Here is a 27,693-nt window from a genome sequence, read left to right on the forward strand (position 1 = left end):
CGATATCATCTCTAGTATAAAAAAAAAAAAAAAAAATGTTACATTGTAAAAAGAAATATAAACATGGGTGTCGCAAAGGTGACAAACGGGGCACTTGCTCCACCCTGGAATCGAGTAGAATATTCCACAAATTCTAATCGTAAAAGTGATTGAGATATGTAATCTTATGCCTTGGACCTTTGTTTGCCTTATTTGTATTCTGTAAAATACTTGTAAAAAATTAAATAAAAACTTATTGATGTAATTATTTGTCTGCAAGTTTTGCCCTCTCCTGTAAAATTTTCTGCGGACGCCCATATATAAGATGTAAAGTTTATAACATAAAACTTAGTCACATAATGTCTTAAAAAGTCAGTTATTGTAATTTTGGGGATAAGAACAAATGATTTTCATTCATGACTACATAAAGTAGAGTAAGAACGTATTGTAAATAGTTTGCCACGAACTTATTTTCTGGAATTGCTGCGTTATAACACCGTAACAGAAAAATATTAAAATACACAATTATATAACTTAACAGTTTATTGAATAAATATATATATACATTCAAGAATTAATTGGACACGAGAAATACATATTATCACAATTATTGAAAATGAATTCTAGTAAAAAGTGGTAATATTTAAAGTATACAGCAAATTAAACAATCACTTTAATGTTTGAAATAGGAATTTGTTGAGCGTACTGCAAACAAACACATTTTCTGTTAAAAGAAAAAAAAACGTTTAAGCTGAAAACTAAATTTTTGATATGTGCCAATATCGTACAGAGACGAAAATATGCATTTATATTTTTGATATCCGGTCGTAAATTATAATTTTTGAATATCAGAAGTTTTTAACAAATTTCACTCAATGATTGGATAGATATTCAATCAAAATTGAAAATTTTCAATATATAAAAATTTCGTTATACATATACTGTATTTTAAATAACTTCCTTTAATTGAATTTGGCAGCAGTATATCATTAAAAAAGATATATTCAATTGATTAAAAGTAGCCAACGTTTTCTAGCCAAGGGTTATCATTCTTTTTGTTTCTTGGCTTCGCTTTTCTCCTAAACAAATCTAGAAATAAATGGTTTATTATTCGAATTTTCCAGGTGAATTCGATTTACCCGAAAAATTGATCGGCTTTTATTTGGTACTCCATAGATACTACATAATCAATAATGCAGATAAAATGTTAATCATTAAAACAAAGCTGTAACTTTCAGTTATTGGAGAAAGTGATAGTCTTTATTAGAAAGTAAAAGTTATAAACATCTTGCGTACAAAGAACGGACAAAGAGGAACTGTATTCATCGATGAATCATAATTCACGAATTCATAACTTCCAAGATGTTCTCATCATCAAATCAAAATAAGCATCATCGTCGATTGATGCGCTGACTCCTGTATAGTAATTTATAAACTCTTCTTTAGTCACCTGAAAGAATAACGATTTAATATTTATTTAACATTCGAGTCATGATAACATCATACTCACTGTGCCGTCTATCACTCCCCCTTCTTCAAAATTTGCCAGGAATTTTCTAAGCAGGTCCTTTTCTGTTGCTTGTCCGTTCAAATATTGTGAATGATTTTTTACATTATATACACCCTGTAAGTCTTCGAATGTAATTTTTCCATCTCCTGTTTTATCTAATTTAGCAAATGCTTTCTCTACCAGCGCCAGTCTAGGAGGAGACATTCTGGGCTAAGGATACAATTAATGATTATGAAGGAAATATATATAAATCAACAGATAGTACTGTTACGCTAAATATTTAAGAAAATGGCATAAATTAAATAAATAAATGTATAATCCTGAAGAAGTCAGAAGAAATATAAGACAAAATTATAAGCAGATATATGACTACATCTTACTGCATTCAATTTTCTAATAAATTAAACAGAAATATAAACAATTTTCTTCAATTTTTAAAAGCAGTAATGCCCGAATATATAAACGAATAATATCTTTCAACAGTAATTAATATTTAACATTCTAATTTTTAATTTTGTTTCAATCCGAATTATCAAAAGTCAATTATAGTTCGTATTGAATATAGGATTAATTTAATTTTAGAGTGAATTAAAAAAAACTCACTCTGACACTGCGAATGAATTCTTCATAATTAACACTTCCTGATCCGTCACAGTCGAATTGTTTGAATAATTCTTCTATCTCTTCTGGTGAAAGACTACTACCCATTCCCGTTTCCATTAAACCTTTCTTAAACTCTTCCTCATTTAAATCACCACTGCGATTATCATCCATTCTTCGAAACACCCTGAAACAATATAAACTGTGTAAGAATAGTAACAAACCCTACGTAATTTTTTACAAGTTTTGTTATAAATATTTTCGTAAATATAAAGACACATTCAAAAATTTCTAAATAAATTTTACTGCTTAATTTAACTGGGTTGATCTTGTCACGTATGCCATTATATATGCATATATATTGAAACAATTTATATTTTATCAAACAAAATTTAAAGTAAATAATTGTGATATAAAAAAGAAAAGTCTCTCAAATGAGGCATTTAATATTGAATCTGTTTTAGCCATGTAATTGATCAAGCCAATATCGTAAAATTTATCGTAGGGATGCAGTTATGTACTTTTACATTGTACTTTGTATGTTACTGCATACAAAGCAATACAATTATTTGTTAACATAAATTTTGTACGTATGCAAATAATGGGAATTACACTAATGGTTAGAGTTTTTGTGCAGAATGTCTGATTTTCAGGAATAAATCACTTACATTATGCGAGATTTTTATTATCGACTTATTGATTTCCAGAAAAAATTTTTGAGAAAATATATTGGAAAAGCTTTTCTGTCATATAAAAACAATAATATTATATTGTACTTTTACAGACAAGAAGTTTTTCTACCTCACCCAGATTTTTCTGAAATTCAATAATGTATTTTTATGATATGGCGCTTTGACGATATTTAAAAAAATATCATAAATCAATATTTAATTTTAAAAATATGAAAAAGTAAAAAACCTGTTAGTTTTTATTGATTCATACTAATACCACTACTTAAAATAATCTTGAAATAAATTGAAAAATTATTGTAAATTGGCATTCAAGAAAATAGGTAATTTTTATCTCCATATTTCTATACCAAGATAGATATATTTGTATCAGTATTATAATAATTATTTGTCGAAAATTTCAGAATTTAATGTTATTTAATTCATATTCAAATACAATACTTTCTAATTCATTAATTAAAACGGTAATTTCGATATTTTGAAAATTAAAGAAAAACCATGTGTAATTGTTGTTATTATAGACGAAAATATTCGGACTAATATTAAATATAAAAAGAATGAAAAAGCAAATGTCCAATGACACGAAAGTTATGGGGGGATGGAATTTTATTGGTTATAAAAATTGTTACAAGGACTTTTATAGGGAAAAAAGTTCTCGTATTCACAGTCAATAAACTAAAAATATGAACGAACGAATGTTATAGAATCATTATATAGGCCTATACTTTCTTGAAAATTAAAGAAATGAATATTTAAAAAATTATTTCCATATTAAAAATTATGTTGTTTTCTCTTATCTAATTCAAGATAGAGAAAAAAATGCATTTAATAAATTTATACACTTTGCCAATTACAGAAAAAAGAAATAAAAATTGTATTTATACTATGAAACAGTTAACAGTTATTTGCGTTTACTGGAATAGTGACGTTGATACGCAAATTATGGGTTATAATTCCCAAAAGAATCGAAAGAAAAATTTTAAATTGATAAAATACAATATAGAAGTAGCAAAAGCTAAGCCAAAAAACCTTCGCAATGCATCTATTTGATAATTAAAGCTAAAACATATTTTAAAAATAACTAGTACCAAATTTCTACCTTTGAAAAAGAAAACCGTAAAATTAAGTTTGTGGAACACTAGTTTATATCTTTTATAAAATAATTTTCGAGCTTTTATTTGTTTATTGACTGTTATTTAAAATCATTTCATTACTTGGGTTTATTTTTGACTTTTTCTGCTCAGTGGGCACTAAAAACGTCTTTTTTTTTTTTTTTTTTTTTTTTTTTTTTTTTTTATCATAGCCATCATGTATTTACCCGGACCAACAACGGGGACGACCGTTTTTTGTAGCAATAAAGCATTACGCAGAGACAATCTTTTGTTTAATTTATCTTAAATTTGAATAATTCTTGAATATATTTAAGCAGAAGAAACTGTACCGCTGTAGGGAACTAAAGGATGAAAGAGGTGAAATGGGACCCGGGTCAGTTCCAAATGAACTTTTTAATTACTTTAACGTCACATCACATCACATACGCAAAGAAATAAATTTTCAAATCCTCTGTCCGGATCACAGGCTAATTATCCCTGCTATCATCTTAGTGAGAGACTCTAATTCGTATTAAATTATATTTATTTATAGATTTATAATTTTTAAATAATTAACTATTTTTTTTAATAAATTAATTAAAATATACACAAGTTGTTACTTGTGTAAACTTGATTATAAATATAGTTATAACAGCTTACCTGCCCATACCAAGAATACCTCTAGAACCTCTTTGTAGACAAAGAAGACGTAATTTCTCTACTGGATCCACTACCATCGCTAATTTTCTAGTGGCACATTGTTTCATAATATTTTCATTTCGGGTCTGAGCTGAGACTGGCCGAGGCATTTTTTCTGTAACAGAACACAAAATAATTATCTAATATAAATATAACATTAAAATACACCAGAAAGTTATCTATTTAAATAATGATGTAGTCTATAATTTTCTGGTTTTCAATCATATATGAGTATATAAAAGAAACTTTTCTGAAAATTATCATTGTTAGATAGGCTTATATAAGAACTTTACAAGTAAATGGCACTTTGAGAATTATATTTAACATAAATCATATCTTTATTAAGTCTCTGAACATCCGTTACGGCAAAAATTTGAAATTTAATTATAATAATAATGCAATTTACTGAATCATAAGATGTATTTACCTATAATTGTGATACTGATGGAACGAATAGGAAGATCATATAGAAAATAACACAAGTAGAAATCAACAAAGAAAAATATGTTAGGTAATTCGAGGTTAGTGCTGGAAACAAAATTGGATTTCGATAAACCACAGCTTTAGCAAAAACCGAAAATCAGTTTTGCAATGGCAATGAAATCAATATTGTTATTATGTTATCATCGTGTTTATCTGCCATTTTTAATTTTTAGTTGGCAGTAAAGCAAGGTATGCTTAGATTTAAGATGATTCTACATAACTGCTGTACTACCAGAAAATTTCGGTGTAACATTACAATTTGTGACACGGCATCAATTTATCATCCTTCACTTTTTAAAAATAAAGCCACGTTTAAATTTTAAAATTAAAATTAACATAAAACTAACGTAAATTAATTTTAAAACGGTAAAGTTTTAAAATACTACTTCTTAGATACTTAGATTCCAGCTTTTACCAAAATCGAAGAAAATTTTATTTGACAGAAATAATAAGTGATACAGGCATATTCTTGAATCTTGGCTAATATTTACTGTACTACTTTATTAATGTTAATAATATACAATAATAAAACATTAATTATACTGAATTCAAAGTGCTTAAAATTTTTCATATTCTTCGTTGGTTAGTGTTTTCAGTGTGATGTAGCCGTTGCCCCTTCAAATACTTCGAGTATTGAAAACTAATTATTTAGAAATCTTGCTGAGAATTTAGTGTTATTTTGCAAGTTAATTTAAAATTTTTAGAAATTTAGTAGACAGTTGAATTAATATCAAATTTATTACATTGCAAAGAAAAATTCTAAAAATCCAGGACGTAATATATTTATATAAAAATACACTGTAAAAATACAAAGTATTAAAGACCAATATGAATACATAATTCTTGTCATACCCTCTTTCAACATCACCATGTTCCTGTGATGTTGAAAGAGGACGACAGAGAAGATAAGAATTGTGTATTCGTATTGATTTTTAATACTTCGTATTTTTACAGTGTATTTTTATATTAATATCAAATTTGTTTAATCAGGAATTCTTAGAGAAACCATTTTTTGAATTGAAATAATGTGACTTCTGATGCAAACCGGAAGTCATGTTATTTCAATTCAAAAATTTTCCTCTGAAAGAAGTTAGATAGATGACGGGCACAACTCTATTGTAAAAGGAAAAGTATGATATACAGGGGCAAGATATTACCAATTTGAGGTTGAGAGAACTAATTGAGATTAAAAATTGCAGTCGGCATTCTGACGATGTTTTAATAATAAATAATTATAAATGAAACAAAAGTAAAATAAATTCAAAAAAGTTATTGATTTGATTGCTAAATTTATACGATGATAGTGAATTTACTATTAATATTTTATAAAATGGTTTACGACTGATAGACAGTTAACAGTTACAGAGATATGCTTTAACAAATGTCATTCAATTTTACGAAAGAATGACGGAAAAAAAAATGGCTGAATATTTAATCAAAATAGTTTCTACGCAAATGATCATTAAATAATTAAGTTGTAATTATCTGTTAGAATGTTATATATTATATTTTAACAGAAAATCTGAATTCTGAATATGGTAATATACTGCAATCATTATTTTATGAAAAAAATAATAATAACAATTTCGTCTTAGTTTCTATCCCTTTTGTATAAAAATATATTTTAATGTTCGATATACACACAATCCCGCGCTTGTATATATATCGAATTAATTCTGTTATCGAACAATACAAAACAAACGCCACTGTACTAAGCAATTATTGTCTTTGCTAACATTCGCTCAGAATCTCGTGATTGAAAACGCCTCGTATGTAATTAGATCAGATAGCTCATATACTATGGCTGATATAGTGTTCATATATGATATGCCAAGGGTGATTATTAATGTACTATTATTATAACAACTATTATATATATCCAGAAAAATATTTGCTATAAAATTGTTGTTAACTTACAAGTAAATAGAAAAAAATAAAGAAGCAAATACATTTATTTACATAAAATTTATTAATGTAAGACATATTCGCTATACAACGTTAGTATTTTAATAAATTGGAAATATACAAATGTAGAATATTCTGATAAAGTAAAATCTAAGAAAATGTACAAATCTAATTATAATTCTACAACATAAAGTTTAAAAGAAATTTTAATTATAAGGATTGTATTTAGAATATTCAAGCTAACATACTTTATATAAAAGGTTGCCATATTTTCAAATATCAGAATAAAAAGCATTGTAAAAATCCAGCAGAGTTGAGTAACTTTTCCGGCAAAAATAAATTTAAAATTGGTGTGAAGCCATTTGTTATGATATTTTATTTAAAAATTTTTTTATATTGTTAATTATTATAAAAAGGCAAAAAGCTTAATTTTGAAAGTAAAGATGGATTTTATAAAAAAAAAACTGTAATGCTAATAACAAGTAAAATTGTTATTAAGTCTGACACCATTCGAAATATGACACGTGACCCCCTCTATCTCCCCATCCCCTTAACATTAAACCACCAAAATTTAATAGCATAAATGCTCTTAATACACAAACCTCCCTGCAAAATTTCAGAAATTTTCAACAAAAAACACAGGAGTTATTACGCTTCAAATTAGATTAACAAAATCGTGCACCCCGCACACTAACATCCATACATGCAAAAAAAACCTCTGAATGTTTTTGCATTTCTCTACGTTTTAAGGTCCTCTGAATCCAAAAATGTAAATATCCCGGAGGTCATTTTTTGACCGATCTCCATACTTTCCCTCTCTTTTATATTACAGCCGCGAAAGTAAAAATTTAGAACAAACCTGAGTGTAAAAAGTTTTTAAAAAATAAGAATGAATTTAGAATACGTCAATAAAATATTTTAGACTGTTCAAAAGTATGGTAAAATGTAATGATGGGGGTTAATAACATGCATATAATTTTACAATATAGAATATACATTGAAGTTATTTAAAAAATAAATTGAATAAGTTTTTAAAATAGATCATTAGCATGCAAATATGAACAAATTATAAATATATCTTAAAAATCCAGCAATGAGTTGGGTAATTTTCCCGGAGGAAAATAATTATGTTAAGTTTAAAATTGTTTGTGGCGCCATTTGTTAGGAGATTAAAAAAATAACTTTTATATTATTAATTATAATAAATTGTTTTTAAAAAAAACTTTAGAAACAAATACGTTTATTTTTTGGTAAACAAAAATTTGTACGAGTAAAAGAATTTCATAACCTGGAAGCCTTTTGAAATATGGTCCCCCTTCAATATCTACCGAACCAATGGTCCGATTTTCCTGAAAATTCTAAAAGCATTTCCCTCTAATACATAAACCTACCCGAAAAATTTCGGTCTTGTTTGCCTACGACAACGCAATATATGGGCGATATGCCGAGGAGGGAATGCCTCTCGGTAGGTCTTTTATGGGAAACTTACTCCTATTTAGACGTTACTAACGTGAAGAAAACCCGGCAAACTCCACATCGCTAGTCCGTTAGCGAGGCGCGATCAGTTGTGTATAAACCAGTATCGAGTATAAACCAGTATCGAGTATAAACCAGTGTTCAATGATTTTTCTCGCTCGGCCACTGCTTTTTCGGTAATTTTCGACAAAAAGCACAGGGATATTTAGCTTCTAAAACTCAAATACACATCCATATATACATATAGAAAAAATCCCAACTTTTTTGTATTTATCGACGATTCAATATCTCTGTCCAAAAATGTTAAAATCTTGCAATGTCGGTTTTTGACCGATCGCCATACTTTCCTTCCGTTATATCACGGCTAGAAGAGTAAAATGAAACAGAATATAATTTGAAAGAAAAGTGTGCTGATCAACAATTTTATAATTTCATAATATATAGTTTAAAAATTATTCATGTTATTAAATATTTAAAAAAAGAATTTTCAAAAATTAGAAAAGTTATTATTTACATTGAACTAAATACAGAGGTTTACATTATGATGTGGAAGTAAGTTCAGAAAACTGAAAGAATAGCTGCCTATAAACCGCTGAAAACACTTCAGTTAATATAAAGCTAGTTACAAATTGTCATCCGTGTGCCCAGCAAAAATTCCTGGATATAATGAAAATTTTCCTGGGCGTTCTTAAATGACAAAAAAGTTGACGTGTCTGGAAAATTCCAGGAGTGTAGCAATTTTAGATTCTAGCTAATTGGCTTTTTTTTTTTTTTTTTTTTTTTTAATTTCTTTCCGGCCCATGGCTATTAAGCGGAACTTCTAATCACATATCAATTATGGGTTCGGCCAGAACCACAATGTAAGCTGCCATTGCTCGAGAGACTCTACCTGATAAATTCCTGGGGTTTTTCACATTTGATCCCGGGTATTCTAGTGCTATTGGCTGATGCCTTAACTGTCTTGGCCAGCTGACCATTTTTCAACTAACCAGCTTTAATATAGAAGTTAATCTTAAATAAGGCTGAGCGTTTAAATATGCCGATTATTAATTTATACTTTGTTTTCTAATAATTGCAGTTGGAGAGAAAAATTAATAAGACGATAATCGTTTTTGTACCGGTATAATGAATAGATTATGAAGGTTATCTTTCTATTTGTTATTCCTAATTATTTCTGTGTACTGTACATTAAGGATCATCCGCCTGTCTAGCAGTCAATGCTTCATTAGATGGTTCATCTACCAGACTTGAGGTAATGTTACTATCCATCTTCATTACCAAAAAATAACGTTTGCCATCTTTCAGGATTCATAATGGCTGTTTCGTTGCCATGTTGCCATGGTTTGGATCTTTAAAATCTCATTGATTCACGAACCAACACATACTTATTTGACATTGCTCGGCTCTAACTATATACCAAACTGATATATATATTTCATATCATAAAGTATGGTTTAAATTTCTAAACGAAAAAAGTTAATGACTGTTTATTTCACTCCTACTATGGATGGGTTTTATAACAAATTGTAAATGGTAATAACGATTAAAATCGTCATTAAGTCCGACCCTATTGGAGATACACACGACCCTATTTACCTCCCCATTCCCTCGACCTTTAATCACCAAAATTTAATAACATCAATCCTTCTACTACACACACCTCCAGGCAAAATATCAGAAATTTTCGACTAGAAGCACAGGAGTTATTAAGCTTCAAAGAGGTGAACAAATCGTGCCCCCCACACACTAACATCCATACATACAGAAAAATACCGATTTTTTCATTTCTCGACATTTTAAGGTCCCCCGAGTCCAATAATGTGAAAATCTTGAGGGAGGGTCAATTTTTGACCAATCGCCATACTTTCCCGGCTGTTTAACAGCCAGGAAAGTAAAAATGTAAAATGTTGCAACGAACTAGTCCATTATTCAAGAGATTAATATGTGACTTGAATGAACAAAACACACCATGAATTACGTCATTAGAAACAGTGCGACAAATGGATAAATTTTTTAAATGAAAATATTTTTAAAAGAAACTGCACATAAAGTAAAATCTCACGGAATAAAAAACTGTTAAATGATAATTGAAAAGTATGTTATCTCTTATAAAAACACAATTTAACCCGTAATAGGCCTGTAAAGTTGAAAGAAACCATTTTCTTTTTTATTTCTTTCTTTTTTGATAACGTACAGGCATTACTTTAAAACTAAATAGAGATAAAGTTATTAAAAGAATCTCTCAAATTATATAATTCATGATTTGAATAATACATATTAATTAAGCAAATTAAAACCTTTTTTACGATTATTTTCTAGTACTACGTAATTATGTAAACTTATAAGACCCAGCCTTATTTGTTCTATTTTTTTGATATCTTATCACTGGATTTATTGGGTCATAAAATAATTTTCACAGAATCAAAAGTATTACGATTTAAAAAATATGCGGGAAATACCTTCCGCCTATTTTTTAAATCGTAATACTTTGAAAGCCAAATTGAATAAAATATTAACGTGTTACAATATCGATGCATTAATGTAGTACGCGACTGAATGCGTGGTTTGCGAATATAAAGATTTATTTGATACATTTCGTGTTTATAAAATTCTTTTTATATAATTAATTATGGACATTTTAAGAAATACTTTCTAAATTCATACATTATTTGCATAAATAGGACATAATCCAGGATTATCTTCATTTGAAGCTTTAGAAGAATTACATAACAATATAATTTTTCGAGTCTGTTCTTTTTATCTTTTTCACAGACCAACTCAGAAGTAACAGTAAATTGGCTTGAAAATATAACAAATCTTCGTTAAAACAACATATATAGATTGTTAAAAAAATATATCTTTTTCATCCTATTTTTTATATTTTTAATCATTAATTTTGTGTTTTTCCTTATGATTTTTTCTTTGTTTTAGCCATTTTATTGGTAATAATGTTTTTTCCATTATATCTGTATGGTTCGATTTTTCTTTCCATAACTATTATTCATTATTTTCTAATGATGCTTGAAGAAGAAGAATGTTTTCAACAGAAAGGAGTAACGTAATTGAAGCTGCCAACCTCGACAAAATTCATCTTAATCGTAATCGATTTTAATAGTATTTCCCTCCCCATTGTATTATGACTTAAACTCTTTCTTCACATACTGATGATCAGTGCTAAATTTATACATTTTATCATTTGAAAAACGTTTATCTATAACAAATAATTCATTTTTTCAGATAGAAAGTATATCCGATTGCCTGTACTGGGTTTTAGAAAATGAAGTAAAAATTTCCAATTTGTCCAAAATCTAATGCAGTTGTGAATATAGAATAGAAAATAAATTGGTATTTATAAGGAAAAATATTAATGTTTAGGCCATAGGATTTGTGCCAAAAAGGAGGTGACACGCCAAGAAAGTAAACTAAAACGTTGTTGTAACTTTTCGATTTTGCTTTTTAAGTTATATTTAATTTATCGTTAGTTTACTTTGAACAGAAAGTAATAAGGTAGAGACTAACAAACTGGTATGCTAATGTGAATTTTGAATTTACTCATCTTATATACAAAATTTATTTTTAGTAGAAAAAAAAAGCTTTGAAGGGCTTAGAAACTAAATAAGCCCGAAATGCATATTGGAAATATAATAAAAGAAGTACCTAACCTTATGGCTGTGTGATAGTCTACCGAAATTTTTTATTCGGATTAAAGAAACAGACATTTACGGGAATATATAAAACAGCTACCATATTTGATATATGCAATTATTGTTTTGCTTATAAATAATAATTAACGCTATATATAATTTTTTAAAACTCTTTCAGCCCTGTGGAGGCTAAGAGGGCCTTTTTTAGCCAAGCCTATTGTGAGTCCAACAAATTCAAACCGACAACCACCCGAAAAATTCTTGGGGTTTATGATCCATCTGGACTCGTTCTTGGGTCTATGTAGCGGTAGGTGTCACCTTAAGCACTACATTTATACAAATGGCCTGTTCTAATGCAATTTGTATAAGCCTCCATCATTATGCAATCAGTAGGAAAATTAGGGAAATTAACAAAAAAATGTAAGAAAACAAATAAAATTTCGCCCGGCAACCATAACCGGTTGCCGGATGAAATTTTATCTGTATTCTTACAGCTTTGGTGTGCCAATGTTTATGTTGTCCCTCCAGAGGGTGTCTAAAACATAGGAGTTTGGTCACGTGGTGTCAACTGAGGCTAGTTATTATTTTTAAATAGTGAAATTATCGGCATCGCATTAAAATCTACGATTATATTTTCTATTTTTGTATATTGTTTCCTTTTTAATTAATGGTAAAAATACTCGTGGATTGAAAATGTGTTTTATTTTCACTGATGTTTCATGTAAAGTATTGGACCAGGTAAAGTATTGGAATCTTGTCAAATTTCACCCTTCGAGTTATTTGCAAATTTCCACGTTTTAAGAGCCCTAAGCCTAAAGAAATCAAAAAAGAAGAAGGAGAAAAAATTCCACGTGTGGTTGTGTAATACGAATTCCTGCTTGAACTTTCAAAAATACAACATTAGAATAAATGAATTCACTTGACATCTGTAAATTTCATTTTCATAATTTTATTTATTAGAAAATACAAAAATTTTAATTTTTTAAGTGAAATAATTCAAATCGACGTAACGCGTGTCACATATTTGTCAAAAGTAACCATTTCTTAGAATGCATTGTTGGATTATTTCATTGTTGGAGCCGTTTTGTTGAAGGAGAAAATATGGAATTGCGAAAAGAATCGTTAAGCGAAAGTCGCTCTGCTCGGAGGTTCGTGTCCGTTTTTAAATTTAAAGCATTTCTGTGACAATTTTCTTTAAAATTCTGACGCTTCTCTTAGGCAAACGAGAAGACTCGAACAGGGATGGAAGTCAGCCGTTTTTATTTTTTTTTTTAAATTTCGCGTAGATCCAAGAGTGAAGATACTAAGGGGAGTCGGAGTCTGCTCCGACTTTTTCGGGCAACTGTGTTGAGTTAAGGATTCGCTATACTTATTGACTATTATAGTTTTCTATGTTTAATTTGTATTTCGAATGTGGTCTGAGAAATGTTTGAAGTACATTATATTTTATTTGCAATATTCGTGTTTTTGTTTCATTATGGTAAGGTATCGTTACTGATTTTCATTTTTAGTAGTTAGAGAATTGCATGCACTAGTTTATATAGGTATAATACGGTAAGTTTAATGTACAAAGTTTAATTATTATTAAATTATTTAATTAACATTAAATAAATGTTTTTGAAGTATGAGTTAGGATAAATTAAGTTTCACAAGTGATGTTAATGACATGTGGAGTTGCATTTTTTCCAACTCTCAGTGGAACTCTAACGCAGCCACCTCCCCGTGGTGAGTTCTGGGTTGCCATTCGTTTGAAAATAACGAAGGACAAGCGAAGAGTTGTGTGTTTTCGTTTATTTATTATTATAAAAAGGGATGAAAATCTATTTCTTTCTAGAAATTAAGAAAGGACACACAAACGGACACAAGAGGGAACTTACATGTTTAAGGATGATTTTGAATCTACTCTATTTAGCTTTATGGCAACAAATAACTCGTCTAATTATAATTAGAGTATTAAAATATTGTATAATAATTATTTACAATAAATTTAATAATAACTTTAAAAATATCCTTTGATATTTTCAAAGCTTTTATAAGAAAACATATCAATTTACTCTTTTAGAAATAATACAATATGTTTTTTTTTTATTCTCTACGCCAGTGATTCCCAACCGGTGGTTCGCGAACCCCTGGGGGTTCGCAGTGTTTGCAGAGGGGGTTCGCGAAAATAATATTGTAATGGCGGATTTTTTAAAACGCCATTAAAATCAAAAGCAAAAAAAAAAAAAACAAAACAAAAACACAAAAATTAAAGAACACACCCACTGTAAAACAGATTGTTCGCTGCCTGTTTGTTAAGAAATCTATAATAAATTTCAATATTTTCATTTCTTTTTTCCTTATTTGTTTTTCAAAATTACTTCATCAATATCAAATTATATCAACAATTTTATACCTTATAATTTATTCCTCTTATTCAAGTAATCAAATACTATTCTCTTTTTATTACAAACATTTATTTATATTTAAAACATTTTATCAATGTGATTAGTATCATGTTCTGCTTTATATTTAAAATCATTGCAGCAGTTTTCCCTTCTATGTAATATTTTTTTTTACAATACAATTGGAAATAAATATCAAATTAAGGCAGTTTACTACAGATTTTAGAATTAGATACTTGTTCACAACCGGAAACTGGGAGAGTAGTGTTGTATTAACCGACGTTCATACATAGGCTTAGCACTTGTAAAGCTTGAGTGATAGTGATACTGTGACTGTCAAGTTCTCGTGTAAATGATTTAATAATTATTAATTTAATTATTATTATAGCTTATTTTTATTATGGATCGATGGTTAAAAACGGGTCGTTTAGAAACGAGACATGATAATCGAGATGATAGTACTGAAAGCTGTAGTGAGGTACCGTTTCACCAGACGAAAAACAAAGGAAATGATGATAGAAAAGAGAAAAAGCGAAAATATGACAGCGACTATCTACAATTGGGTTTTCATTTTACTGGGGATGAGTCGGAACCTAAACCGCTTTGTGTTATATGTAACGAAGTTCTTGCCAACAGCAGTTTAAAACCATCACTTCTTCGTAGACATATTGAAACAAAACATCCGACACACAAAGATAAACCTCTTGAATATTTCAAAAGAAAATTAGCAGATATCAAAAAGTGTAGTCTTTCTTCTTTCTTGACTTCAAACGAAGATAGTAAAATGGCCCTTGAAGCATCATTTCGAGTAAGCTATAGAATTACAAGATCTGGACAAGCGCATACAATAGCAGAAAATTTAATTGGACCATGTGCGAAAGATATCGCCAAATGTATGCTTGGGGAAAAGGCAGCAAAGAAAATTGAGCTAGTTCCCTTATCAAACAACACGGTGTCGCGTAGAATTAATGACTTGGCTAATTATGTGGAGAACGAACTTCTAAAAAGAATAAAATTGAATTATTTTGCAATTCAACTTGACGAATCGACGGATGTAACAAATGCCGCAGTCTTGCTTGTCTACGTTAGATATCTTTTTACGAATATTGTTCAAGAAGATGTACTATTTGCAAAACCTTTGAAAACCTACACAACTGGAGAAGCGATTTTCGATATGATCAATGGGTATTTTGAAAAGAATGGAATAAGCTGGTCTTATTGTGTGGGTGTGTGTACAGATGGTGCAAAATCAATGACAGGAAAATTTTCTGGTTTTGTGGCACGGGTGAAGAAGATCAACGAGAAAATTCAATGGACTCATTGTTGTATTCATAGACAAGCTTTAGTATGTAAGCGTATTCCTGCAGAGTTATCTACTACTTTAAGTGATGCTGTGAAAATTGTGAACTTTATAAAATCGCGTGCTACAAATTGCCGTCTATTCCGTACGCTTTGTGAGGATTTTGGAAGTTTCCACGTTTCTTTACTACTTCACACAGAAGTTAGATGGCTTTCCCGTGGTAAAGTTTTGACGCGTTTGTTTGAATTGAAGTCTGAAGTTCAAGCATTTTTTATTGATCATCCGTTTCATTTGTCTTCTTGTATATCCGATGTTCTTTGGCTGCAAAAGCTTGCGTATTTAGCTGACATTTTTTTGTAAACTGAATGAATTAAATATGTCTTTACAAGGCGAGGGTGTCACCATTTTCAGTGTACATGATAGAATTGAGGCTATGTTGAAAAAGATCAATTTTTGGATTCAATGCCTGCAGATGAATGAGTATGGATGTTTCGATTCTGTCAGCACTTTTTTTTATCAGAAAATTCAATTAAACTTGACGAAAACATTAAAAGGAGTATATGTGAACATCTGAACTATCTTCGATTAACTTTCGATGACTATTTTCCCAACAGATGCAATATATCCATCTCAAACAACTGGATACGTAATCCATTTCAAGGAAATGTAAGTTCAGAAACCTCTCTAAATATACTGGAAAAAGAAAAACTCATAGAGTTATCTTGTGACAGTTCTCTAGAAGCAATTTTTAAAGATCAATCTTTAATTGACTTCTGGCTCAGTATACAAAATGAATATCCTGTTCTGTCAAAAAAAGCCATTGAAGTTCTATTACCATTTTGCACAACATATCTATGCGAGAAAGGATTTTCAACATATACTTATCTGAAAGATAAATACAGAAACAGGTTAAATGCAGAACCTGATCTAAGACTGAAATTGTCAGATATTGAGCCTAACTTTGAATTGCTTTGTTCTATCAAACAGCCACAAATATCCCATTAAGAGTTTTTCCAAATGTAAAACATAAGAACCAGTTTGTTAAATTTATCTTGTTTTCAACTTTTATAGCCATCATTTTAGTCTTATTAATGTTTTATTTAAATGTTTCACGATTAATATAATCATATTATTCTGCAATATGTAAAATATATATTCTATCAAATTTTATTGCTTTTTTTTACCTGTCATTAACGACTACATAGGGGGTTCGTCAAATTTTTTCGGACCTTTCTTTTGGTTCGCGAGGAAAAAAAGGTTGGGAAACACTGCTCTACGCTATGATGTTTATATTATTTCATTTAATTAAACTAAATAATTTTTTTAAAATTACAGGATGTTAAATTTACTTTTATGTTTCTATATATTTATAGTGTAAATATCATTTTATGGTCTATTTTATTATCGTAAAATTTTATGCAATTTTTATATTATCGAAAGAATAATCGATATTGTCATAATTATTACTAAGTGTCTTATTATGTTCTAATCATTCCCCCCAGCTTTTCCTATACTCGATTTAATGGAGCTTGAATTTTATTTATTATAAAAAACTTAATTTTAATAATAAATCGATATTTAACTCTTTTAAACTTTTTAACCAATAAAATAAATTTAACTTAATTAATTAATTGTTTTGTTCAAAAATTTCTATCACGAAAAAAAGACATTAAACTAACAATGTTATTATCTCATAACCTAATAAATCTGCCAATATTCTTAATTATTATGACAAGTATATATCTATGTATTCTAAATGATGTATTATGATCTAAGAAACACGCAACTCTAGTATGCATTATGTTAATTTATAATGTTTTTCTTCAGACAAGTTAAATTTATTTATGTCAATGCTCGGAGGTTTTTCAAGACCTTCGTAGAATTTTCGATATAAAATCACATTAAATTGATGTTTTAAAAATATTCCGAAATTGGTGAAGAATCCTAACCGAAATTTCATAATTCTGATTCATTAAAACTTGAGTTATTCAACAGTCTGGACCACCAGTGTTCGAGTGGAACCACTGAACACTGGTAGTTTGGTCGCGCTTCGCCAATGAACTGGCCACATGGCGTTTTCCGGGTTTTCTTCACATTAGTAACAGGTAAATAGGGGGTAGTTTCCCAATAGAAAGCCCACCCGGGAGGCATCCTCCCTCGACATATGTCGCTCGTCGCGTTGAAATAACCGAATAAACCAAACCAATTTACCAGTGCAGGTTAGTAGTTTTATCGGTGGTTTTATCGATTTGGCCATTGGTGGGCAAAGTTAACAGAAACAGAACACGTGTGAAATTTTTTCAAAAAGCCACACATTTTCTATTACATTAATAAATGCAACAAAAACGTATAATGATTTTGTGTTTATTCCAATTATAAGTAAATTCGACATTAATGTTAGAAATCAAGATTTAAAATATGAATAGTTTAAGTGAACTTTTATTAGACAACCGGCTTCAATGCATTAAATTGATTGATAATAAGAATAACGTCAGCTTAATTTAGATTTAAAAAAAACCCACCATAGAATTATAGATTTTATCAAAAGGGACCGTCTACTAATTACGTGTACAGTTTAAGGGAGGGTCCCTAAATACGTATTAAAATACCGCATATATAGGCTAAACCGAGTCTGTGCATTCGATTGAGACCAAACTTTTAACCTATTGTGCAAGCTTGAATTAAAAATAACATCGTTAAAACATTAATATAAGTTTATGTTACGACGAATTTTAGAATACAAATAGAGTATTTGTATGAAATTTAAATATCTTATTTATATTTGATTATAATTTGTATTCGAAACATAGAAATGCCATTTGAATCGACACTAACAATGTAAGATTGAACTGTACATTAATATCATACATCAAACATAAAAGATGAAATTTAAAGCTAAGAATCAAAATTTCTAGATGATTTTCTTTGAAATTTAGGTTTACAAATTAGAAAAAACATCAGTCGCTTTCAGAATAAAATATTAGAAAATTTTAATGTCTCCTGTTTAAATATTGTAAAATCGATAAATTCTATCGTTCTCGATAGAAGGTATATTTTTCAAGCCTCGATTTTTACATCATGCTGTGTAATTTTTGGCTATCTTCGTGCATATATTCATCACAGATTTACGTATTCTTTAGAAAGTATACAACAAAATATTCCTGATCTTTGTTGAATATAAGTTTAGTCATGTAATAGAAAATGCAGATAAAATAAGTCTTTTTAATGTTAAATTATGACGAAAAGCGTAAGGAATATAAATATACTGTATACAAAACATTGTATTTATTGCTATCTTTAACAGTTTTAATAGTACAATCGATTTGTTCACCATGTGATTTTTGCATGGCATAAAATAATTCATATCACTAATCGTCTTCCAACTTTTTTATGTATACTTTATGCAAATAAAATGCATATATTTTGCTCACATTCGTTCTGAAATTGTCTTCCCATATGTGTATTCGAAGAATATAATTCAAAAACGCCGCGAATCATTCGAATTTTTGTTTACAAAGAAGTATTGCACTCGTTTTCTTCATATTATGCGAAAACATGTTTACATTATATTGATTATATAGCGTATTATCAAATTAGGATATCTAATAATAGAAAGATGTTATTGATGTTCATAGTATTTTTCAAATATTATACGTCTACTCCATTAAAAATCCAAAAGACTATTAATCGTCAAATCAGAATTAAATTTGAAATATATATAAGATCGAGCTAATATTTATTGTGACATCGTCACAATGCTGGGCTGCAATTTTTAATTTATTTAATTTAAAATATACGCTCTCCATCTTCAAATTAGTAGTGTCTTGCCCCTGTACATCATACTTTTCCTTTAGCAATAGAGTCGTGCCGATCGTCTATCTAACTCCTTTCAAGGGAATTTTTGAATTGAAATAACGTAACTTCCGGTTTGTGTCTGAAGTTCATATATAGTTCATCGGGGTATCGTGCTCCTATGCGTTCCTCATCTGGTCTCGGTATTCACCTATCTATCTCCTTTCTCGAGATTAAGGAAAGACACAGATGGACAACAGTGGGAATATATAGGTCTACAGTTTTTTTCAAATTGCAACCCAAAAATATAAAAACTTATCACAACTGAAGTGTTATTATATTAAGTAATACAGTACCATAATGGATAAATAATTTAAATGAATTCTCAATAGAATATATATATACATATAAATACATATACAGAATCATAATAACAATTTTATTTTTATTACTGATTTCTTTCTTTACTTGTTCTTCCAGAAAGACCATGAATCAACGCATGACTTTATGCAACAACTTTATTATTCTATGATATGCATTCTGATGCAATTTTGAAGATAATAATTGTTGATTGAGAAGGAGTGCTACAACACTAAATATATATCACAAGTGGTCTTCGTTCCCTGAACACTGGATTGGCGCCTCGCTCGGACTGGCTGGCCAGGTGGAGTTTTCCGGGTTTTTCTCCACGTCTGTAATGCCTAAATAGGAGCCAGTTTCCCTTAAAAAGACCTCCCGTAGAATATTCCCCTTAGGCAGACTGCCCAAGTGTTGCATTGCCATAACTTAACAAGATATATCAAGAATAATAAAGTTGTTGTATAAACTCATTCTTGGTTAGGGATGACCATCATTGAAGGTTTATCTACTGTATATACGCTTCCTAGACGTTGTATGATTTTTTGTTTAAAAGTAAGTATACGAATTAGTAATACAATTTATAATGTTGAAACGCTCATTCTAGTAGAATGTTTACATTGAAGTTATCATTAAATTTAAATTTTGGATTTAAAATTTTATAAAATTCATTTACTAAAATATTATTTAAAGTAATTAGAAAATTTTTATGATGTGTTCAGAGCTTCTTGTCTTTTTATTCAATTGTTGTACTTCTTAAATTTGTCAAGTTAACAAATATTGGAATTATCATGCAAAAAAAGGTTTTAGAAGAGTAAAATTAATCACCTTGAATTGTCTTTGATGAGTTCTGGGGCTAAAGAGGGGTTCAGACCCGAAATGCATCCAAAAAAGACAATTTAAAGTGATTAATTTTATTCTTCTGAAACCTTTTCCTGCATGATAAGTCGAATATTTGTTAACTTAAATTTAAAAAGTACAAGAGAATTTTAAGTTATGATATTTCATATCTTAACTTATCTACTTCATATCTATGATATTTCAGATATCTTTGGTTATAAAATAATTTTGTGCAAATTAATCTTTAATTTGAAATAATTAAATAATAATAATTGTTATTATTATTACTATTATCATTTCAATAGCAAATTAATTCAATAATTAATATAAATATAATTTGTATAATAATTTAAAATATAATGAAATTATTATACTTTAAAATATATAGGCATATAAAATTGTCATAGATTATAAACAAATTCCACTATTTAAATAATTTTAATACGCAATATATTATAGAGTATTTTATTTATTATATATAACGTATTTCTATATAAAATAAAATTCAAATGGAGAAGTGTTAATATGCTTTTCAAAAAGCTGTAATTTTATAAAATATTTTCCATTATTATGAATTTATAATTTAAAAATAAGAATTGGAAGTTTTCCAACATGAATTTTAAATTATAAATAATCAATTGTATATACAGTAAAACAAACAATCTAAAGAAGTTTAATTTTTAAATATACATGCATTTTATGCATTTAATTTTATTTTCAACCAAAATATCTATTTTAATAAACATTTTAATTTAAATAAAATAAGTTAAAATATAAAAATCAAGTTAGTTACTGAATTTTTATTATTAAATTTTAATAATTCTTAAATAAACCTTATATTAATTTCAATTAACTTCTCATATCCAATTTTATTCATTTTGTTTTCTTTAATTTAATTTTAAAGTTTTATTAATTACAGTATTTCCATTTTAATTCTTTTTGGTTTTATTACTTTAGATTTTAACAATATTAGAAAATGATTAATATTTACGCAATTAACTTTTCACGCATTTAAGCGTTTTATTTATCTAACAATAAAATTTAAAATTAAATAGGACATTTTATTTTATAATAAATGAATGCACGTGGACCTAATTTTCTACGTTTTTGATTAATAGGTTCAATGAATTGAACACGTAAGCTATTAAAATGATTTTCATCATAAAGAAGTCCAATTTATATTTTAAAATATACATATATAAAGCTATAAATTTTTTTTATATAAAAACGAAATAAATGAATATATATGTATATTCTTCTTATATAATATATATTTTTTTATATCCTAAATTTAATTTTTATATAATTATAAATCTCATTTCCGGAAACTATATTTTAGATGATTGATCATGCATTACATATTTTTTTATATTCTAAATTTCTTAAATCTATATTCGTATATCACGAATAAAAAATAATATTTGATTTATTGTGAGAGGAAATAATTATTTCTAATTTATACAATATTTTTAACTATGAAAATTGTTTATTTTTCATTTTAAATTTCACATTTATTTTTTATTATTGACAACGAATAAGCTAGTTTAGTTTTATTCATAATAAAGGTAAGAGTTTTATCTAGGGCCTATTGCTTTTAGGGCCTTACGTAAATACAAAGAGGAGAGCAGCTGACAATTTTTTAAAATTTATAATTATTTATTATATTATGTATACAGAATTTTTAAATATAATATAATAAATAATTATAAATTTACTCTAAAAATATTACTTTAATCTAAACTTGTAAAAAATTTTCTTTAAAAATTATTCTGTAGAAGAATATAAGAAAAACTAAACTATACAGGAATATTCATACAGTCTGTTATCAAAATCCTTTCTAGTATATATGCAGTGAAAAGTGAACTGATACGCACGTCAAAACTGTACATCGTGTAGACTCTACACTCTAGAGTATTAACGCATTTATTTACGACAAATAAAACATTCATTGAACCAAGAGACAGAAAAAGTAAAAGAAAAACACATGGTCCACGCCACACAAATAGATCGAAAGTATGCAGCGCAACATGACAATCCTAATACTAGAAACGAGTTGTATTATTTGCATCTCTAACATTAGTTCAACTTGCACAATAGACAAATTCCGAAATGTTTACATATAAGAATATCACACTTTTTATATTAAAAATATTTATAATCCCAAAACATATATGTAATTTAAAGTTATCAATCCAATAAATGACTAATGACTTCAAATATATTATATTGGCTACATAGTATCTGTTTCCTTAATGTGACATTGAACTTTTATGGATTTGAACTGAAGATTTAATAATCAAAGTATTCTTGTTTAGCTAAAGATAAGCGCGTTTGTCGAATACTACACAAAAATGTAAAAATCCAGCAACGAGTTGCTTAACTTTCCCGGTAACATTTAAAACTGCACGTGTGACGCCATCTATTACGATATTTTATTTTAAAAACTTTTTATATTTTTAATTATTATAAAATAGCAAAAAGTTCGGTTTGAGGGTAGGAATGGGTTTTATAAAAAAAATATTGTAAATGCTAATAACGAGTAAATCTCATTAAGTTCCACCCGAGATATGACACGAGACCACCTCTATCTCCTCACCCCCTTGACATTAAGCCTCCAAAATTTAACAGCATCATTGCTCTTAATATACAAACCTCCCTGCAAAATTTCAGAAATTTTTGACAAAAGGCACAGGGGTTATTAAGATTCAAAAAGGGTGAACAAAATCGTGCCCCCACACATTAATATTCATACATACGGAAAAATCCTCCGAATTTTTTTTTTTTTTTTTTTTTTTTTTTTTTTTTTTTGAATTTCTCGACTTTTCAAGGTCTTCTGAGTCCCAAAATGTAAAACTCTTGGGGATCATCTAATGACCGATCGTCATACTTTCCCTCCGTTATATAAGTTATAAACGAGCCGGGAAGGTAAAAAGTTTTAACCGTTTCATAATCCTTATATTATATTAAAGAATTTTCATCATGTACAAAATATTTCTTTTAATATTGTCTATCATGCTTTTAATATGCTTGACTTTCAAGCAATATGGACCGATTAAAAATGTTCAAATATAAGAATTCATACTTTTTACATTAAAAAATCTATAAAATAAAAATTGACATAAACTATAACAAATTCATATATTCTGAAATTTGCAATTCAATGTTATTAGTCAGTAAATGATTGACGATTTCAAGCATACTACACTGACTCCAAAATCTTTATTTCCTTAATGTAACATTCACCCTTCTTCATGCAAGCTACATATTTAATAAACAAAAATTCTTGTTTCCCTAAAAACTTTCACACCTGGAGTTAACTGTATATATGCAATAAATTTTATTATTTAACGATTTTTATATTGTTTAAAAGAGTCGTTGACTTGCATTATATTAAAAGATTACTAATCGCAATACATGAAAGAAATAATATTTCATGATTGCGTATTTACAAAATATCAATAAATAATATGCTGGTGTAATTTTATTAATGAGTTATTTTTGCATTATTTATATTTAAGCTAAAATGTTTTGTCTTCGAATTACAAAAACTAAAGTTTGTATTGTTAGCCATAAATTATTGAGCTGCAATTTGGAAAAAAAACTGCAGAACTATAAATTCCCACTGTCGTCCGTTTGTCTGCCCTTCTTTGATCTCAGGAAAAGAGTTATAAATACGAAAATAGAGACCAGACACGGAAAGCTTAAAGCCTCCTGCCTCTATATAGTTAGTATATAAATTCTTTAAATCTCACTTCTCTCAGTCCCTGCTAACGGGAACTTATAGGAACTATAAGTTCCTATAAGTTCCCGTTAGCAGGGACTGAGAGAAGTGAGATTTCAGTTACCCTTTTCCGAAAGTCACAAAATTATATGAATAAAAGAAATAAAAACAGGTTTTTCCCTACCATTTATCAAGAGGAATTTTAATCTATATTAGAGAAATTCTTACAAAATACTAAATTTTAAGATCTCTGTGTCCGAAAATCTGAGCCATATAGCCAGCTGTCCATACTATCTGTGTCTGTACTGTGGATTGTATTTTATTTTAAATTATATGATAAAAAGTTGTTTTGTTTAATATAAACACATTTGATTTTTGAATTATATTTGCACATTTTAAAAATAACTTTCTACGAAAGTTCTCTATTCAAAAAAGTTCAAACATTTTGATAATAGACGTGAATAAGGCAGTACATAGAGTTTAATTTATATATTTAAACTTTATAAACGATAAACACGTAAAAGATGCTGAATATAAATACTTTAGATAAAAACATAAAATATTTACAGAATCAGTAATTATCTTTCCAAAACGGTAAATTTTCAATTAATTTTTTGAAGAATTTACTAAAAAACTGTGATGTCTTTAATGGCGACTGGGTATCAACATATACTTCATGATATATGCAAGTCATAATATTGACGTACCTCTTACAATTTATAAAATTTATTATGTACTATTTATAAATTACCATATTGCAGAACATTCCACAATAATTTATGAAAATACAATAATATTATTTTTATATTTAGATTTTTATTTGACATTTATAAACATTTTTCATTACTTGAAAAGAATTATGAACTTATACGAATTATAAAACGTAATAAGATAAGAGAAGATGCACTTTCAGTTTAAAATTATTATTATATATATTAGTTTTTTAAATATTTAATATATATATAATATAATAAATATATATTATTGCTTCAGAAATTAAATGGAACAATGTTCAAGCCAATACTAATACATCATAAAATAACCTATCGATAATAAACTTTTATAATATTAGCAAAAATTCGTAATGTTATTACTTTGTGTATATATAACAAATTAATAAAGTCTGATTATTTGATTTTAGTGAAATATTTGAATTAGATATACGGGTTACTAAGAACTGCTCATCTTCAGTCCTCATAAAATTTGAGAAGTTAAACTATAAAACCACTAAAAATAAATAATTGAATAAAAAATTTCTATTAGGAGCTAAATATATATTTTAAAAAATAAATAAATAAATCATATCATTTATATTCTCAACGTTAAAGAAAAACCCTACCCAGTCATTGCGTTTCTCATAGATTACATAATAACCCTATTCTCAGTCCTTTCATAAGATATCTCATTTAGTATCAACTATTTTAAGAAAACTATTTCATACACAAAATAAATTTATAATTGAAAGGAAAAAACAACTTCGTATATTATTTAATCCTTCAGTACGTAGTTATACGTAATTATATAATACTTTCAAATCGAACTGATGCTTAGAATAAAAATTCTTTTCTTCGAACCATTCTGTCAATAAAAACTTCATGGAAAATATTGCACAACAAGCTGCAATAACAACAAATAAAACCTTTAAGTTCAATTTGATTCGGTTCTATTTATAATTAACCGATCTATATCTTTAACTTTAATGTTTTTCCCCTTCTTCTTCTTATTAGATTTTTGTTCGATAGTCATTTTCTTACACGAAATCGATGAAATCCATTAGTCATTTCAGATCTAATCTTATTATTTCGATGAGTTTTACATACGTCTCGTTTTATTCACTATTTTGAAATGAAAACATAATCATTATTCTCCAATTCTTATTTTCTAATTTTAAATTAAAAATTTATATCGTAACAGTTTATTATTTGAATTTAACCCATGCCAACTTGTGTTTCAAATCAAATTTTACACGAGAATCAAATCTGATTTTATTAAGCAGAACAATATTAAAAATCTATAGGAAAATCAATATTTCAATAATACAGATTTCTAAATCAATAAAATTTACCATAAATTTTTATCAGTTAATTGAGATAATACTTCCTACCATCAATTATCACATTTGTTTTCGTTAGATAGTATATTTTATTAATATAATTAAATACACAAAAATGTTTAAGATTTATTCATAATCTTAAATGAATTATAATTATTTTTAATGCTTTTTAAAAGTATCAAGCGGTTTTAAATGTTTTAAATCTAATGTGTTATAATCGTTAAGAATAATTAAAATTTCAAAAAATATAAATGATTCAGAAACTAAAGTACAGTAGAGCATTATTTGATTAATTATCCTGCATTAATTTCAAATTTATAAATTTTATATAATTATAAATCATAAATTCATAAGAAATATTTTAGAATGAAATTTGATAAAGAGCTAATGCGAAATTTCATTCGTTTAAATATACAAAAGTAAGCAAATTTGAGCTCACCTGAAGAGTCTGGAGGCAAACGAGCAACTGCCAGTCTAACTATGAAACCTTCTAATCATATGGCTATGAGATTTCGCGCCAATTTAGATACGTCACCAATATTCGTTGCCGTAGAAACAATACAAAACACTAAAATAGTCAATACACGAGGTCAGGTGACTAACAATGTGAGAGACGTCTTTCTAGGAATTACTATACGAAGGACTCAAACTCAGTATATTCACCCATTGAATACTACACAATGTATCATTTATTATTTTATAACAAATAAATTTTATATTTACTTAAAAAAAAAATACTATAAAAAATTATTAAAAAATTGACATATCTACGAATTTTGTATTTATAACCTAGATTTTATCAATAATGCCTTACGTGATATTTCAGAAACGATTTAAAAGAGAGAAGAAAAAATTTAGAAAATTAAAAATATGGAAATAAAATAACATATAATTAATTTATAACATATCGTTTTGTTAAAATGTAATTTATTAAAACTTTATAATATAGCTAATAATAGTACAAATTTTCAAATTAAATAATTATAATTTATATACAAAATAAAATAAGAATTAAAAGAATTATTACTATAAAATTTTAATTTAAAAAATATTTATAATTTCTTTAGATAAAATGCATGTTTATTTTTAATTTAATAAAAAGTGAATTAACATTAAATTCTTATAACTTAATTTTTTAAAAATATGCTATAAAATATATGAAAAATTAAG

The 27,693-nt window shown here is 27.6% G+C and overlaps 3 protein-coding genes across 3 annotated transcripts; 2 read left to right on the forward strand and 1 right to left on the reverse strand.

Annotated features, from left to right (window-relative positions):
• Positions 1-504: 504 nt before the first annotated feature.
• On the reverse strand, positions 505-27,030 carry LOC136984707 (calcyphosin-like protein). The gene is made up of 5 exons (XM_067281803.1): positions 26,963-27,030; positions 4,530-4,683; positions 2,093-2,276; positions 1,490-1,699; positions 505-1,429 (listed from the first exon to the last, which is right to left on the reverse strand). The coding sequence occupies exons 2-5, from the start codon at positions 4,676-4,678 to the stop codon at positions 1,328-1,330; spliced, it is 645 nt and encodes a 214-aa protein (XP_067137904.1). The 5' UTR covers positions 4,679-4,683; positions 26,963-27,030; the 3' UTR covers positions 505-1,327.
• On the forward strand, positions 14,861-16,120 carry LOC136984666 (zinc finger BED domain-containing protein 5-like). Its single transcript, XM_067281741.1, has one exon. It carries the CDS (start codon positions 14,861-14,863, stop codon positions 16,118-16,120), a length of 1,260 nt encoding a protein of 419 aa, XP_067137842.1.
• Positions 16,247-16,765, forward strand: LOC136984667 (zinc finger BED domain-containing protein 5-like). The gene has a single exon (XM_067281742.1). It carries the CDS (start codon positions 16,247-16,249, stop codon positions 16,763-16,765), a length of 519 nt encoding a protein of 172 aa, XP_067137843.1.
• Positions 27,031-27,693: the final 663 nt, after the last annotated feature.

Source organism: Centruroides vittatus, unplaced genomic scaffold, assembly GCF_030686945.1.
Source record: "Centruroides vittatus isolate TY-2023 unplaced genomic scaffold, ASM3068694v2 contig_926, whole genome shotgun sequence".
Lineage (NCBI taxonomy): Eukaryota > Metazoa > Arthropoda > Arachnida > Scorpiones > Buthidae > Centruroides > Centruroides vittatus.

What these genes read in the sequence shown, in the direction of transcription:
- LOC136984707 (XM_067281803.1), bottom strand. Translation starts at nt 4,678, where the DNA reads ATGCCTCGGCCAGTCTCAGCTCAGACCCGAAATGAAAATATTATGAAA. An exon ending in AATTCATTCGCAGTGTCAGA is followed by an intron (nt 1,700 to 2,092) that starts GTGAGTTTTTTT and finishes TTGTATCCTTAG; the next exon opens with CCCAGAATGTCTCCTCCTAG. An exon ending in GGGGAGTGATAGACGGCACA is followed by an intron (nt 1,430 to 1,489) that starts GTGAGTATGATG and finishes TTATTCTTTCAG; the next exon opens with GTGACTAAAGAAGAGTTTAT.
- LOC136984667 (XM_067281742.1), top strand. Translation starts at nt 16,247, where the DNA reads ATGTTTCGATTCTGTCAGCACTTTTTTTTATCAGAAAATTCAATTAAA.
- LOC136984666 (XM_067281741.1), top strand. Translation starts at nt 14,861, where the DNA reads ATGGATCGATGGTTAAAAACGGGTCGTTTAGAAACGAGACATGATAAT.